The sequence below is a fragment of the Saimiri boliviensis genome, chromosome 14 (assembly GCF_048565385.1).
Source record: "Saimiri boliviensis isolate mSaiBol1 chromosome 14, mSaiBol1.pri, whole genome shotgun sequence".
NCBI lineage: Eukaryota > Metazoa > Chordata > Mammalia > Primates > Cebidae > Saimiri > Saimiri boliviensis.
In genome coordinates this window covers 34,557,188-34,573,376 of record NC_133462.1, presented here as the reverse complement: position 1 = coordinate 34,573,376, position 16,189 = coordinate 34,557,188, and the positions used below count along the sequence as shown (strand labels likewise).

The following is a 16,189-nucleotide window of genomic DNA, read 5'->3' as shown; positions in this document are numbered from 1 at the left end:
TCCGTTCCTCAGGACGGAGGCTTGGACTCCCCCTACCCAGAGAATGGAGACAGGAGAGCCCAGAAATCTTCCTTGCAAAGGGGAAATTGGGAAAATAACCTGAAAGCGGACTTGAATAGCTCTAACCCGAGCACTCAAATGCCAAAATGATGAACCCGAAAGTGAGAAACAGGAAGTAGGTCAGGGAGGACAATAATAGGGTTACACCCAAGCGTGGGTTTCTCAGGCGCGGAATCGTCCGTACACACCGATTTAAAGCGGCGAGGAAGGGGCCCTGGGACTATGGCTTTCCCTGAGCCAAAGCCGCGGCCACCGGAGCTGCCGCAGAAACGGTTGAAGACGCTGGACTGCGGGCAAGGGGCGGTGCGAGCCGTACGATTTAATGGTGAGCGCCTTTGTCTTCATTCCGGGTCCTCCTCCCGCCTCCTGAGGTCGGCGGCCCAGTAACCCCCGCCTGGTGTTCCCCAGTGGATGGCAATTACTGCCTGACGTGCGGCAGCGACAAGACCCTGAAACTGTGGAACCCACTTCGGGGGACGCTGCTGCGGACGTACAGCGGCCACGGCTACGAGGTGCTGGATGCGGCCGGGTGAGCCGGGGGCCGGGTGAGCCGGGACGGGAGCGCTGAGGCTGGCATCCGAGTTCGATGCTGATATTCCTCCTCCTGGCCTCCAGCTCCTTTGACAACAGCAGTCTCTGCTCCGGCGGCGGAGACAAGGCGGTGGTCCTGTGGGATGTGGCATCGGGGCAGGTCGTGCGCAAATTCCGGGGCCACGCAGGGGTGAGTGAAAGCCTAGAGACCTTCATTGGAGCGGAGGGGACCCGTATTAGCGCACAGGTGGTGACAAGGACACCCTCCATTACACCATAAGGATCCCTTCCCCAGATGGCGATTCCCCGCTCTGCGTGCCAGGCTAGGCAGTCACCAACTCCTATCCTCGCCGTTCCCCCAAAACTTTTCACCTCCCCTTCTCCTCGCCTTTGCTTTAACTGACACTGGGAACCCTACCTTTATCCCAATCGTCCAAAGTCCAGCCTCCTCTGAGTGGCAATAACTTTCTCAGAAGGTGAACACGGTGCAGTTTAATGAAGAGGCCACAGTTATCCTGTCCGGTGAGTCTGGGGCCTCGGCAGGGGGGCCCAGGGTGCTGCCCTCCCAGTCCAAACCTGACCTCACCATCATCCTGGCCTCACAGGCTCTATTGATTCCAGTATCCGCTGTTGGGACTGCCGTTCACGGAGGCCTGAGCCAGTGCAGACGCTGGATGAGGCCAGAGATGGCGTGTCCTGTGTGAAGGTGTCAGACCACGAGGTCCTGGCAGGGTGAGTGGAGCCAGGACCTGGTCTCACCCCAGTTGCCACTGGGAATCACAGCTGCCCCCATGCTCAGATTAAAACCTACTGTCACCTGGGTGCAGTAGCACACAGCTGTAGTCCCAGCTACTCGAGAGGCTCAGCTGGAAGGGATCACTTGAGCTCAGGAGTTTCAGGCACTACTGCACTCCACCTTGGTTAACAGACTGAGACTCTGTCAAAAAAAAAAAAAAAAAAAAAAACAGGCTGGATGTGGTGGCTCAAGCCTGTAATCCCAGCACTTTGGGAGGCTGAGGTGGGTGGATCACCTGAGGTCAGGAGTTTGAAACCAGCCTGGCCAACACGGTGAAACCCATCTCTACTAAAAATACAAAAATTAGCCAGGCATGGTAGCGGGAGCCTATAGTCCCAGATATTCTGGAGGCTGAGGCAGAAGAATCGCCTGAACTCAGGAGTTGGAGGTTGCAATGAGCCAGGATTGCGCCACTGCACCCCAACCTAGGCGACAGAGCAAGACTCTCAAAAAAAAAAATATATATATATATATATATATATATATTTTAATAAAACCAATCATAAGGAAGAAAAATACCTTTTTTCTATTCATTAAGTAGAAGTGGAGAGATCATAAAGATCTTCATATTGAGAAGGTGGAGGAGGGCAGGGGGCGGTGGCTCACACCTGTAATCCCAGCACTTTGGGAGGCTGAGGTAGGCGAATCATGAGGTCAGGAGATCGAGACCATCCTGGTCATGGTGAAAACCTGTCTCTGGCCGGGCGCGGTGGCTCAAGCCTGTAATCCCAGCACTTTGGGAGGCCGAGGCGGGTGGATCACGAGGTCGAGAGATCGAGACCATCCTGGTCAACATGGTGAAACCCCGTCTCTACTAAAAATACAAAAAATTAGCTGGGCGTGGTGGCGCGTGCCTGTAATCCCAGCTACTCAGGAGGCTGAGGCAGGAGAATTGCCTGAACCCAGGAGGCGGAGGTTGCAGTAAGCCGAGATCGCGCCATTGCACTCCAGCCTGGGTAACGAGAGCGAAACTCCATCAAAAACAAAAACAAACAAACAAAAAAACCTGTCTCTACTAAAATACAAAAAATTAGACAGGCTTAGTGGCTCACACCTGTAGTCCCAGCTACTCAGGAGGCTGAGGCAGGAGAATCACTTGAACCTGGGAGACGGAGGTTGCAGTGGTGAGCCGAGATCATGCCACTGCACTCCAGCCTGGCGACAGAGCAAGACTCCTTCTCAAAAAATATAAAATAAATTTTTTTTTTTTTTTTTTTTTTTTTTTTGAGATGGAGTTTCGCTCTTGTAACCGAGGCTGGAGTGCAATGGCGCGATCTCGGCTCACCGCAACCTCCGCCTCCTGGGTTCAAGCAATTCTCCTGCCTCAGCCTCCTGAGTAGCTGGGATTACAGGCACGCGCCACCATGCCCAGCTAATTTTTTGTATTTTTAGTAGAGATGGGGTTTCACCATGTTGACCAGGATGGTCTCGATCTCTCGACCTTGTGATCCACCCGCCTCGGCCTCCCAAAGTGCTGGGATTACAGATGTGAGCCACCGCGCCCGGCCTAAAATAAAATTTAAAAAATGCCAGGTGCAGTGGTGCGTGCCTGTAGTCCCAGCTATTCAGGAGGCTGAGGCTGGAGGATCTCTTGAGGCCAAGAGTTCTGGGCTGTAATGCGCTATGCTGATTGGGTGTCAGCACTAAGTTCGGCATCAATATGGTGACCTCCTGGGAGCGGGGGACCACCAGGTTGCCTAAGGAGGGATGAACCGGCCTAGGTCAGAAACGGAGCAGGTGAAAACTCCCATGCTGATCAGTAGTGGGATCGCGCCTGTGAATAGCCACTGCACTCCAGCCTGGGCAACATAGCGAGACCCCGTCTCTTTTTTAAAAAATAGTAAAATAAAAATAAAAAAGAAGAGAAGAGGAGGAGTTGGTCTTGTTTTCTCAGGGCTGAAAGAGGCAGAAGAAATCCACATATAAGTGGACTCTGGATTCAAACCTGCATTGTTCACGAGTCTACCGTACTTTGAAAAGTGCTCACACTCTCCAGATGCTGCTGTTGGGTAGTGGGGAAAGTGATGGGACTTAGTACTGAGGAGGAAGAGCTGGAGAATGCAGGAAAAAGGGGAATCGGAAGGACTCCATGGGTTTGGAAAGGGGGTGTGGGTCGTGGAAATAATGGAGTTAGCCTGATTAGCCTTGGTCCTGAGTCTCAAGGCCAGAGCTTCAGAATTCCACCCCTGTGCCCTGGATGAGCAGGCCCAGTGGGCTGGGAACGCACAGGGCTGCCTGGAGCCATGGTGCTTAGTCAAGGCTCCTGCTGGACCTACCCTCTGCTGCAGCTCTGTGGATGGCCGTGTGAGACGCTATGACCTGAGGAAGGGGCAGCTCTTCTCAGACTACGTGGGCAGTGAGTGGCCGGGGATGTGGGGTAGGCAGGGAAGATGGGGGACCAGCTAGGGGCACCCCAGACTCACTCACTACCCGCCCCTCCCCCAAGGCCCCATCACCTGCACCTGCTTCAGCCGGGACGGGCAGTGCACCCTAGTGTCCAGCCTGGACTCCACATTGCGGCTCTTGGACAAAGACACAGGGGAACTGCTAGGCGAGTGAGTCCTTGTGGTCATGGGGTCCCCTTCCCTCCTCTCCCACCCCTGGAAAGGAGCAAGCCTCGCCTATCCTGCCTGCCCTTAGGTACAAGGGCCATAAGAACCAGGAGTATAAGCTGGACTGCTGCCTAAGCGAGCGAGACACACATGTGGTCAGCTGCTCTGAGGACGGGAAGGTGTTCTTCTGGGACCTGGTGGAGGTGAGGTGCCCCCAGCCCCACTTCATACCTAGGTGCCTGCCCCGTGTCTTTACCTCAGTCACCGTCAGAGCGAAACTCTGTCTCAAAAAAAAAAAAAAAAAAAAAACAATAAAAAAAATCAATAAAAGAGACTCCTAAGACATGTGGCCTGGGAGGACAGAGCTACTGAGGGGCTCAGTCTAGGGTAGATTCATTTTGCAGTGTCCAGGAGGCAATTTGAGGCAGGTGGCTGAAGGTCAGGAGAGAGGTGACAGAGAGCTCCAGGAAGGACTGAGATGGGGGTGCCCAGGGACCTCAGGAACCAGGGCACAGCCTAGTCACAGATAACCATTCCCCATCCCTTGCTCCACAGGGTGCTCTGGCTCTGGCTCTGCCTGTGGGTCGCGGCGTGGTGCAGTCACTGGCCTACCACCCCACGGAGCCCTGCCTGCTGACCGCCATGGGGGGCAGCATTCACTGCTGGCGGGAGGAGGCCTATGAGGCAGACGATGGAGCAGGCTGAAGCCAGAGGACCTACCACCAGGACCAAGGACAGACACAGATGCAGAAGGACCGCGGAGACCATTTTATTCTAGAGATGCAGCTGACCAAGGAGTAGGGGAGGGGCTGGGTCTGCAAACTAATAAATAGAGGGGGGTAAGGCCTCCCTGGGACCGCAGCTGCTCAGTCCTCATTCTTCTCGGGCATGAAGGCATCCACCTTCTGGGCAAAGGTTTCAGCCACGAGCAGGGGGAAGACCAGGGAAGCGTCGGCATAGACCTGTAGGGGGGGACTGGGTAAGCTGTGGGACCCATGGCCATAGTCCTGGAGACCCTGTACCCTGTCCAGCCTGGCCATACCTTGACAGGCTGTGCATCCATCCGGATCTTGCCCCAGGAGACAGCCTCGTCTGGTCTGGCGCCCGAGTCAGAGCCATCAAACTCCTGGGCCGTGTTGATATAGACAGCATAGTTGGCCCCATTCCGCTGTGGGGAGGGGACAGGGAGGGTGTGCCCAGTCAGCCGGTTCCAGGAGACAGACACAGAAGGGGACACTATAGCCAAGCAGGCTGAGGTGTGCGTCCTAGATGAAGGAAGCCCTTGGCAGCCCCTCACTCCCAGACAGGGCTTATGGCAATGCTTGGGGTCACTAGAGCTGATGGGAAACAATGGCCACGTGTCCCAGAGGTGTCAACTCTATCTTCAGAAGCCCTGCAAACCCAGCCACCTCCCGCCTCCACGGGCCCGACCCTGGTTCCTGCATGGTCACTACAGCCCTGGACTGCAGTTCTCACTCTCCTGCCACCATCTGTTCCCCACGTGGCCACCAGAGGGAGCACGGGAACCCCCACCTCCCTCAGTGCAAAGGCCAAAGCCCTTGCCTCAGCCTACAAGGTCCAGCAGGCTCCCCAGACACCTCCCTGCATCACCTCCTGGCCCTTGCCACTCCACTCTCCCCTCACCAGTCTCCCAGCTGTTCCTGGATTACTTCAGGCACTCCGGAGCCTTGGCACCGGCTGTTCCCTCTGCTGAGGACTTTGCGATCCAGAACCCAATCCTAGCATAGCAGCAGAAACTCCTGGCATGGTAGATAACCATGTGGCTCCCGGGAGGAGCTTCCCCAAACCTCTGCTCCCAGCTCACAATTCCAGAAGTCTCCTTCCAACTCCCCTTATTGGACAGCACCCCTTTCTCTTCTCATCCCATCATCTAGTCTTCTCCGTAGCAATGACTGCCACCTGACACGGATGTCACTGGGAGGTCCACTGTTTTGCTATCTCCCCGACTAGAACATCAGTCCTGGGGCGCAGGGATCCTGGCCTGTCTATTCATCCTGTCTCCCCAGGGCATAGGCCTAGCACACAGCATGTCTTCACAGTGGGCCGGAGCGCCACCCCCACTCACCATGAGGTTGGCGTTGGCAATGTGGTGCTTGACCACGCCCCCACCCAGAATGATCATCCCAGTGCACTTGGCAAAGATGGCCTGCGTGTTGATGAGCCTCAGGTCTGGAGGAAGAGGGCCGAAGTCAGGCCTTGAGCTCAGCCAGCCCTCCTTCCCCTCCCCTCTGTGGCCCCAGCACCTCACCCTCAACGATGTCCAGGACCAGGCCTGGGTTCTTGTAGGAGTGGAAGAAGATCATGTCACCCAGCGAGCCGTCTGTAAGTGCTGGACTAAACACAGGGATGTGGTTCTGCGGGGAAATGACAGGACAGTGGCTGCAGCTCAGAGCCTCGTCCCCATGCCAGCTGCGTCACTTCCCTCCTATCTGATTGTGGGCGGGGTGCTTCATTTCTCTAGGACTGTTACCTCGATTGTAAGATAAGTGTAACAGTAACACCTCTCACAGATGAGGCCTATTATGAGAAAACCCACAGACAACACTTAGGATAATGCCTGGCACATAAAGAACCGTCCTATTCTTAGCTTGCTGGGCTGTTTCTTTTTTTTTCTGAGATGGAGTTTCACTTTTTTTAAAAATAGAGACAGGGTTTCTCCATGTTAGTCAGGCTGGTCTCGAACTCCAACCTCAGGTGATCCACCTGTCTCAGCCTCCCAAAATGCTGGGATTAGAGGTGTGAGCCACCGCACCCAGCCAAGTTTCACTCGTTGCCCAGGCTGGAGTACAATGGCGAAATCTCCACCTCCAGGGTTCAAGTGATTCTCATACCTCAGCCTTCCAAGTAGCTGGGATTATAAGCACGTGCCACCATACCCAGCTAATTTTTTATTTATTTATTTTTTTTTTAATAGAGATGGGGTTTCGCCATGTTGGCCAGGCTGGTCTCGAATTCCTGACCTCAGGTGATCTGCCCACCTCAGCCTCCCAAAGTGCTGGGATTACAGGAGTGAGCCCCTGCACCTGGCCTTCTCTTTTTTTTTTTTTTTTTTTTTTTTGAGACGGAGTTTCGCTCGTTACCCAAGCTGGAGTGCAATGGCGCGATCTCGGCTCACAGCAACCTCCGCCTCCTGGGTTCAGGCAATTCTCCTGTCTCAGCCTCCTGAGTAGCTGGGATTACAGGCACGCACCACCATGCCCAGCTAACTTTTTGTGTTTTTAGTAGAGATGGGGGTTTCACCATGTTGACCAGGATGGTCTTGATCTCTTGACCTCGTGATCCACCCACCTCAGCCTCCCAAAGTGCTGGGATTACAGGCTTGAGCCACTGTGCCCGGCCCTGGCCTTCTCTTTTTTTTTTTTTGAGACGGAGTTTCGCTCTTGTTACCCAGGCTGGAGTGCAATGGCGCGATCTCGGCTCACTGCAACCTCCGCCTCCTGGGTTCAGGCAATTCTCCTGCCTCGGCCTCCTGAGTAGCTGGGATTACAGGCATGCGCCACCATGCCCAGCTAATTTTTTTTAGTATTTTTAGTAGAGACGGGGTTTCACCATGTTGACCAGGATGGTCTCAATCTCTTGACCTCGTGATCCACCCGCCTCGGCCTCCCAAAGTGCTGGGATTACAGGCTTGAGCCACCGCGCCCGGCCTGGCCTTCTCTTTTTTAAAGAGCCATCCTGGGCAACATGGTAAGTCCCCATCTCTACAAAAAAAAAAATTAGCCAGGCATGGTGGCATGCACCTGTAGTCCCAGCTACTTAGAAGGCTGTGACAGGACAATCACTTGAGCCCAGCTCACTGCAGTGAGTCATTATTGTGCCAATGCACTCAAGCCTGGGCAACAGAGTGAGACTCTGTCTCTTAAAAAAAGGATAGGTAGGCTGGGCGTGGTGGCTCACACCTATAATCCCAGCACATTAGGAGGCCAAGGCCAGCAGATCACCTAGGTCAGGAGTTCAAGACCAGCCTGGCCAAAATGGTGAAACCATTTGTACAAAAATACAAAAATAAGCCAGGCATGATGACAGGTGCCTGTAGTTCCAGCTACTTGGGAGGCTGAGGTGAGAGAATCACTTGAACCCAGGAGGCAGAGGTTGCAGTGAGCTGAGATCCCACCACTGTACTCCAGCCTGGGCAAGAGAGCAAGACTATGTCTCAAAAGAAAAAAAAAAAGTAGCTTTCTTTTTTGTTTTTTTCAGGTTCTGATGATCTAATTAAAGGGAGTGGGTAGCTCTTATTTTATAGGCTCTGGGAGTGTTGGACCCTGAGCCAGGCCCCAGGGGAGTTGCTAAGTGCTGCTACTACTGTTCCAGAGATAGTCTGGGAGAAGCATAAGGAGGCTGGGGCCCCACTAGTTATCTGGGTGACTTTAGACAAAATTACCTAGCCAGGCCAGGAATGGTGGGCCATGGCTATAATCCCAGCACTTTGGGAGGCCAAGTGGGAGGGCTGCTTGAGGCCAGGAGTTCAAGACCAGTCTGGGCAACATAGGAAGATCCCCATCTCTAAAAAAAAAAAAAAAAAAAAAAACTTAAAAATTAATATTGTGGGGCACAGTGAGTGGCATATGCCTGTGGTCCCAGCTACTTAAGAGGCTGAGGTAGCTTGAGTCCAGGCACTGCAGCCTGGATGACAGAGCAGGAGCCTGTCTCAAAAAAAAAAAAAAAAAAAAAAATGACCACCCCTATCTGTGTTGGAGTCTCCTCATCGAAGACTGAGGATGCTAAGAATAACAGTAGTGACTCCCCAAGTGGATTGAAAGAGAAAGTTAACACATGCCAAAGTCTGGCTACTTTGCCCCCGCCTATATCCTCACCTTCTGGGCCCAGTAATACACGGACTCTGGGCTGTTGATCTCCTTGCCCAGGCGGGCGATCATCTTTGAAGGCGTCCACTTTACACCCTAGGAAAGGACATGAGCTTCAGCCCATGCCTCCCCTGACTCCTGCTGGACTGGCCCCTCCAGGTTGCCCTGGCCCCACCTCTGTGTTCTGCTCCAGCACCATCTGGTCCAGAATGGGCATCAGCCAGTCCTCAAACTTGCAGTAATTGTTATTGGGCACCAGCAGGTTTCCGATCCTGAGGACAGGAGGCATGTGGGTATCAGGCCCCAGGACCCTTGGTCCAGCTCCCATGCCCAACACCACTCAGGATTCCCACCTGTTGATCCCATTCTCCCGGAGCTCCTTCCCTCTGAGGCTAAACTCGCCCAAGTAGGTGGGGGCCAGGCACTTGATGAGGTCTTCCTCCACTCCGCCAGCTGTAGTCACCAGTACATCCACCTGCAGCAACAAGGCAGTGAAGTTGGCCCAAGAAAGGAGACCCTGCCCTCATTCTAGGCAGGACTTCTAACCTCATCCTCGCCCTTACTCTTACAAGGGAGCTCTGCTACCTAACAAAACTTCATTCTATTCCTCTGCTTAAAACAGACTCCTATCTCCCCATCTCACTTAGACAATTAATAACTGCATCGCCCACTGACCCAGAGGCCAAGGCCACGGCCCCACCAGGTCCCCACCATGTTGTGCTGCACAAGGTAGCGAATGGTCTCACGGATGCCTGAACTGATGAGGTTGGATGTATATCCCAGGAAAATGGTGCAGCCGGTGAGTGGGCGGCGGCTCTGGGTCAGGTCTGCGTGTTGGTCTTCATCCTGTGACAGCGGTTCCAGCTTCTTCTCAATCTAGGGGTAAGGGCAAAGTCGAGTTAAGCACTGGCCCTAAATTCCAGCTCCAGGACTCCAGGTGGGCTCCAGAAACAAATTCCACCCCAGGCCCTGCCATTCAGGGATACAAGACCAGTTCTACCGGGAACCAAGGAACAGCCCCTGTGCAAACCCTGCCCCTTCCCAGACCAGATCTCAGGACAGGCATTCGGGATTTGTCCCCACCCTTTTAGGAATCAGAGGGCTCCCCTTTTCAGATGCCGTCCCTTCCCCGGTAGCAAAAGCAAATTAAGTTCAAGCCCCGGGGCGCTGAGATTTAGGCTGCTCCTCCCAAGTGCTCCCTTAACCTGTTTTGCCCCAGGCTCCGCTCATTCCAGAAAGCTTTAGATCTAGAACCCGGCCGCCCACCAAGAAACGGTCCCTGCCTCCTCAGGCTGTACTAGGAAGTAACTACTAGAGGGCAAAGTCCCCTTCCCAGGACAAAATTCCCGTCCAGTATAGGTCCCGCCTTCTTCGAACTGCTGGGCCGCTCAAATAAAAGCCCCGCCCCCTTCGAGTACTGTCCCGGTTCTACAAGCCAAGCCTCTCCGCGGCCCTGGAAGTCCCGCCCCCGTCCTCACCATGGCATTGACTTGCTGTACCGCGCGCCCGAAGTTGGTTGCTTGGAAGCCAGTGGTGCCGAAGGCCTCCAGCAGTCCGCGGTAATCCACGCCGCGGTTGAAGTCGTAGCCCCGGACCTGGGCGCTTTCTGGCGGCAACGTCGAGCTGTGCTTTAGCACGGCGGCCAGCGCCGCTGCGGGCGCCTCCCCTTCCGGGGAACCTTCCATGCACCTGCAACCGGCTCTCGAGTCACAGATGCCCCTGGGCCAGGCTTACGGCGGTCCAGAAACGCGTTAAACCCCGACACTCACGTCTCCACATCACAGGAAGCCAGGAGAGCGCCTTGGAAGACCGGAAGTTGCTCGATCACGTGACCCTCGTTTGTTCTCGTAACCCAGGCAGCTGCCATCCTTACGCGTGTGTTCCGTAATACGGAAGCCCCGAGGAGCCTTTATTCCTTTTTACGAGTTCTCGACTTCGCATAAATGAAGGTTCTTTTTTTGTTTTCATTAAAAAAATTTTTTTTTTCTATTTTTTGAGACAGAGTTACGCTCTTGTCTCGCAGGCTGGAATGCAGTGGCGCAGTCTAGGCCCACCGCAACCTCCGACTCCCGGACTCAGAAGATCCTCCCCCGCAGCCTCCGGAGTAGCTGGGACTACAGATGTGCATCAGAGGGCCCAGCTAATTTTTTCTTTTCTTTTTTTTTTTTTTTAGAGACGGAGTTTCGCTCTTGTTACCCAGGCTGGAGTGCAATGCCACGATCTCGGCTCACCGCAACCTCCGCCTCCTGGGTTCAGGCAATTCTCCTGCCTCAGCCTCCTGAGTAGCTGGGATTACAGGCACGCACCACCATGCCCAGCTAATTTTTTGTATTTTTAGTAGAGACGGGGTTTCACCATGTTGACCAGGATGGTCTCGATCTCTTGACCTTGCGATCCACCCGCCTCAGCCTCCCAAAGTGCTGGGATTACAGGCTTGAGCCACCGCGCCCGGCTTTTCTTTTCTTTTTGAGACGGAGTCACCCTCTGTCGCCAGGTTCGAGTGCAGTGGCGCGATCTCGGCCCACTGCAACCTCCGCTTCCCGGTTTCAAGGGATTCTCCTGCCTCGGCCTCCCGAATAGCTGGGACTACAAGCACGTGCCACCATACCCGGCTAATTTTTGTATTTTTTAGTAGAGACGAGGTTTCATCATGTTAGCCAGGATGGTCTCCATCTCTTGACCTCTATGATCTGCCCGCCTTGGCCTCTCAAGTGCTGGGATTATAAGCGTGAGCCACCGCGCCGGACAGTGCCTAGCTAATTTTTGTATGGGGATCTACTCTTTTTTCTCTCTTTTTTCCTTTTTTTCTTTTTCTTTCTTTCTTTTTTTAACTTAACATTATTGGAGTATAGAGGATCGCTTCTTAAGCGTCGCCCATGGACAGGATTTCAATCACCAGGCGGAATGAGACACAGTTTCAACTTTCCTCAGCCTCTCTCGTCTAATGGGATAGTGAGCCTGGTTCATGCCCTTGAAGGTTTCCAAAGCCTTGACATGCTGCATAACGCTCTGTTCTTCCTTTCCCTATGGCTGCAGCTATCACCCCTTCTGGGAAGCCTTCCCTGAACTTCCACTGGGTCAGCGGCCTCTTCTGGGACCCACAGCTGACATCTCTTTCCCTCCAGCAAGACTGTGAGACCCTCGGTGGCGTCTGTATCGCAAAGCACCCTCCTAACAGTGCATACAGTCCAAAGAATTATTCACTTACTCTAAAATTCATGTAGTGTGTTCTATACGGTGGGCCCTGTGCTGGGCACTGAGGTATTTGTGGTGAAAAAGAACAAGATGTGGACCCTGCTGGAGCCCACAGTCTGACTGTGGAGATAGAATGTTAACACAATGATAAGTGCAATCAGGATATTTTTATTGAGATGGAGTCTCACTCTGTCACCCAGGCTGGAGTGCAGTGGCTCAATCTTAACTCACTGCAGTCTCTGCCTCCTGGGTTCAAGTGATTATCTTGCCTCAGCCTACTAGGAAGCTGGGATTACAGGAACCCGCCACCATGCCAGCTAAGTTTTGTATTTTTAGTAGAGATGGGGTTTTACCATGTTGGTCAGGCTGGTCTTGAATTCCTTACCTCATGATCCCCCTGCCTTGGCTTCCCAAAGGGCTAGGATTACAGACTTGAGCCACCGTGCCCAGCCTTTTTTTTCCTTCTTTTTCAGACGAAGTTTTACTCTTGTTGCCCAGGCTAGAGTGGAGTGCAATGGAGTGATCTTGGCTCACGGCAACCTTCACCTACTGGGTTCAAGTGATTCTCCTGCCTCAGGTGATCTGCCTCCCAAGTAGTTGGGATTACAGGCGTGTGCCACCACACCCAGCTAATTCTATATTTTTAGTAGAGATGGGGTTTCTCCATGTTGGTCAGGCTGGTCTCAAACTTCTGACCTCAGGTCATCTGCCCACCTCAGCCTCCCAAAGTGCTAGCTGAATGGATGGATGAAGGATGCCAAGGAGGTGAGATTTGAGCCAAAGCCAGAAGGCTGAGAAAGTCCCCATATGTGAAGATGAAGGGAGGCCATTCCCTGTACCTGGGAAGACAGAACAGCAGAAGCCCTAAGGCTGGAATGGGCCTACCTTGTTGGAGGAGCCAGACATCCTCCTTGACATCCTCACTTGATCTCAAAGTTGCCCCCTCAGTTCCCTCTCCACAAATCCCTGATCATTCTGCATCTCAGCAAATGGCCCCACTCTCCATTCATACACTAGACTGAAAAACAGGGAATGGGGCCGCATGTGGTAGCTCACACCTGTAATGCCAGTACTTTGGGAGGCTGAGGTGGGCAGATCACCTAAGGTCAGGAGTTAAAAGACCAGCCTGGCCAACATGGCAAAACGCTGTCTCTACTAAAAAATACAAAAATTAGCCAGGGTGGTGGCGAGCACCTGCAATCCCAGCTACTCAGGAGGCTAAGGCAGGAGAATCACTTGAAACCTGCAGGCAGAGGTTGTACTGAGCTGAGATCACCCCACTGCACTCCAGCCTGGGCAACAGAGCGAGCCTCCATCTCAAAACTAAACAAATAAGCTGGGCGTGGTGGCTCACACCTGTAATCCCAGCACTCTGGGAGGCCAAGATGGGTGAATCACCTGAGGTCAGGAGTTTGAGACCAGCTCGACCAATGCGGAGAAAGTCCGTCTCTACTAAAAATACAAAATTAGCTGGGCGTGATGGTGCATGCCTGTAATCCCAGCTACTCAGGAGGCCGAGGCAGGAGAATCGATGGAACCCAGGAGATGAAGGTTGTGGTGAGCCGAGACCACGCCATTGCACTCCAGCCTGGGCAACAAAAGCGAAACTCCGTCTTAAATAAATAAATAATAAAATTGGAAAATGGAGCTTGCTGTCTCCCCTTTTCTCATAACACACATACATCCTTCTAAACATGTCTGCCAACCTCTACCTATAAAGTAGGTCTGAAATCCAGGCATTTTCTTTAACCCCATAGCCTACAAGCTGGCTTTGGTCTCCTCCAATCCATCTCCCACCTAACAGGAAGATCAGAGAGTTTTGTTTTTGTTTTTTTTATGCAGGGTCTCACTGTCACCACGGCTGAAGTGCAGTCGGGGGATTCCACATCACTGCAGTTTCGACCTCCTGGGGTCAAGTGATCCTCTCGCTGCAGCCTCCTCAGTAGCTGGGACCACAGGCACGTGCCACAGCTCTTTAAACATAAATAAATGAATCAAACACATCATTGTTAAAACCTCCTAGTGGTAGCTTCCCTGGGAGTAAATTGCAAGCTTTTCACAGTGGTCTTAAAGAGCACCTCTCGGCCGGGCGCAGTGGCTCAAGCCTGTAATCCCAGCACTTTGGGAGGCCGAGGCGGGTGGATCACGAGGTCAAGAGATCGAGACCATCCTGGTCAACACGGTGAAACCCCATCTCTACTAAAAATACTAAAAATTAGCTGGGCATGGTGGCGCGTGCCTGTAATCCCAGCTACTCAGGAGGCTGAGGCAGGAGAATTGCTTGAACCCAGGAGGTGGAGGTTGCGGTGAGCCGAGATTGCGCCATTGCACTCCAGCCTGGGTAACGAGTGAAACTCCGCCTCAAAAAGAAAAAAAAAAAAGAGCACCTCTCAACCTCACGTCTCACGCCATGCTGGCCCTCCCTCCCTCTCTCCTCTCCAGCTACATGGACCTCTTTGCTGTTCCTGGAACCCACCAAGCTTTTCTGTCCAAGGAGTCGTGTACTTGCTGCTCCCTCTGCCTAGAACACCCCATGTTTCAGTTCCTTCTCCTTTGGGCCCAAGTTCAAATGTTACTTCTCTGAGAGGCCTGCCTGACCACTCCTGTCCCCTTTACTTTGATTTTATTCTTTTTTCATACTCTTTCAGATGTATAAGTACATTGTTTTCTGTTGGCCATCCCCGCCTGACTAGAATGGCAGGTCCGTGATGGCAGGGTTTTGTCTTGTATCATTGCTCATTTTGTTTTTTGCACAGTGTGCTGGGCACATATTAGAATCTCAGCGGGGGAGGTGCTCAGAGGCTCATGCCTATAATCCCTTTGGGAGGCCAAGGGAAGAAGATTGTTTGAGGCTAAGAGTTCAAGACCAGCCTGGACAACATAGAAGCATCTCTACAAAAAGTTAAAAACATAAATTAGCAGGGCATGGTGGCTCACACCTATAATTCTACCTAATCAGGAGGCTGAGGTGAGAGGATCACTTAAGCCCAGGAGTTTGAGGTTACAATGAGCTATGATTGTACCACTGCATCCAGCCTGGGTGACAGAGCAAGAACTTGGGTTTAAAGAAAAAGAGGCCATGCATGGTGGCTCATGCTTGTAATCCCAGCACTTTTGGAGTCTGAGGTGGGTGGATCACGAGGTCAGGAGATTGAGACCATCCTGGCTAACATGATGAAACCCCGTCTCTACTAAAAATACAAAAATAAGGCCGGGCACCCTGGCTCAAGCCTGTAATCCCAGCCCTTTGGGAGGCCGAGGCGGGTGGATCACGAGGTCAAGAGATCGAGACCATCCTGGTCAACATGGTGAAACCCCGTCTCTACTAAAAATACAAAAAATTAGCTGGGCATCGTGGCGCACGCCTATAATCCCAGCTACTCAGGAGGCTGAGGCAGGAGAATTGCCTGAACCCAGGAGGCGGAGGATGCGGTGAGCCGAGATCGCACCATTGCACTCCAGCCTGGGTAACAAGAGCGAAACTCCGTCTCAAAAAAACAAAAAAACAAAAATATTAGTCGGGCATTATGGCACATGCCTGTAGTCCCAGCTACTCAGGAGGCTGAGGCAGGAGAATTGCTTGAACTCGGGAAGCGGAGGTTGTGGTGAGCCGAGATTGCGCCACTGCACTCCAGCCTGGGTGACAGAGCCAGACTCCGTCTCAAAAAGAAAAGAAAAGAAAAATCAGAGAAGGCGGAGAGCCATGGATCACACCCGTAATCCCAGTATTTTGGGAGGCCGAACAGGCGGATCACTTGAAGTCAGGGGTTCTAGACCAGCCTGGCCAATATGGTAAAACCCCATCTCTACTAAAAATACAAAAATTAGCCAGGTGTGGTGGCATATGGCTGTAATCCCAGCTTCTTAGGAGGCTGAGGCAGGAGAATCGCTTGAACCTGAGAAGTGGAGGCTGCAAGTGAGCCGAGATTGCGCCACCGCACTCCAGCCTGGGTGAAAGAGCAAGACTGTCAAAAAAAAGAATGAAGGCATTGGATTTTTGGGCCTGGGCAGTGGTGAGAGGAGGGGCAGGGCTACACATCAGGGGTGGCAGAAGCTGCCAAAGCAGATTTGTCAGGAACAGTCAGCAGGAGATCCAGCAGCTCAGGGGGAGGCCAAGGCCTCCTTACTCCCCCAGCCAAGGCACCTAGCCCACAGAGACACAGGTGACACGTGACACCAGGGCAGCCACAGGGCTTCCTGGGGCACGGACCCCTTAAGCCGAGGCAGCT

General features: G+C 53.0%; 2 protein-coding genes across 4 annotated transcripts; one reads left to right on the top strand and one right to left on the bottom strand.

The window, feature by feature from the left end:
- Window positions 1–20: 20 nt before the first annotated feature.
- Window positions 21–4,800, top strand: WDR83 (WD repeat domain 83). Of its 2 annotated transcripts, XM_003941745.4 has the most exons (9): window positions 21–385; window positions 469–589; window positions 676–781; window positions 1,065–1,113; window positions 1,197–1,323; window positions 3,676–3,743; window positions 3,834–3,942; window positions 4,028–4,142; window positions 4,495–4,800. In XM_003941745.4, exons 1-9 carry the CDS (start codon window positions 283–285, stop codon window positions 4,642–4,644), a joined length of 948 nt encoding a protein of 315 aa, XP_003941794.1. In that variant the 5' UTR covers window positions 21–282; the 3' UTR covers window positions 4,645–4,800. The 2 variants fall into 2 exon arrangements, with proteins under 2 accessions (XP_003941794.1, XP_010327775.1); XM_010329473.3 differs by lacking the exons at window positions 3,676–3,743; window positions 3,834–3,942.
- Window positions 4,693–10,607, bottom strand: DHPS (deoxyhypusine synthase). Of its 2 annotated transcripts, none has more exons than XM_039466567.2 (9): window positions 10,244–10,607; window positions 9,477–9,641; window positions 9,119–9,240; window positions 8,941–9,037; window positions 8,775–8,861; window positions 6,209–6,314; window positions 6,016–6,129; window positions 4,982–5,036; window positions 4,693–4,901 (listed from the first exon to the last, which is right to left on the bottom strand). In XM_039466567.2, the coding sequence occupies exons 1-9, from the start codon at window positions 10,448–10,450 to the stop codon at window positions 4,709–4,711; spliced, it is 1,146 nt and encodes a 381-aa protein (XP_039322501.1). In that variant the 5' UTR covers window positions 10,451–10,607; the 3' UTR covers window positions 4,693–4,708. The 2 variants fall into 2 exon arrangements, with proteins under 2 accessions (XP_039322501.1, XP_003941792.1); XM_003941743.4 differs by having other exon boundaries at window positions 4,982–5,107; window positions 6,026–6,129; window positions 10,244–10,605.
- Window positions 10,608–16,189: the final 5,582 nt, after the last annotated feature.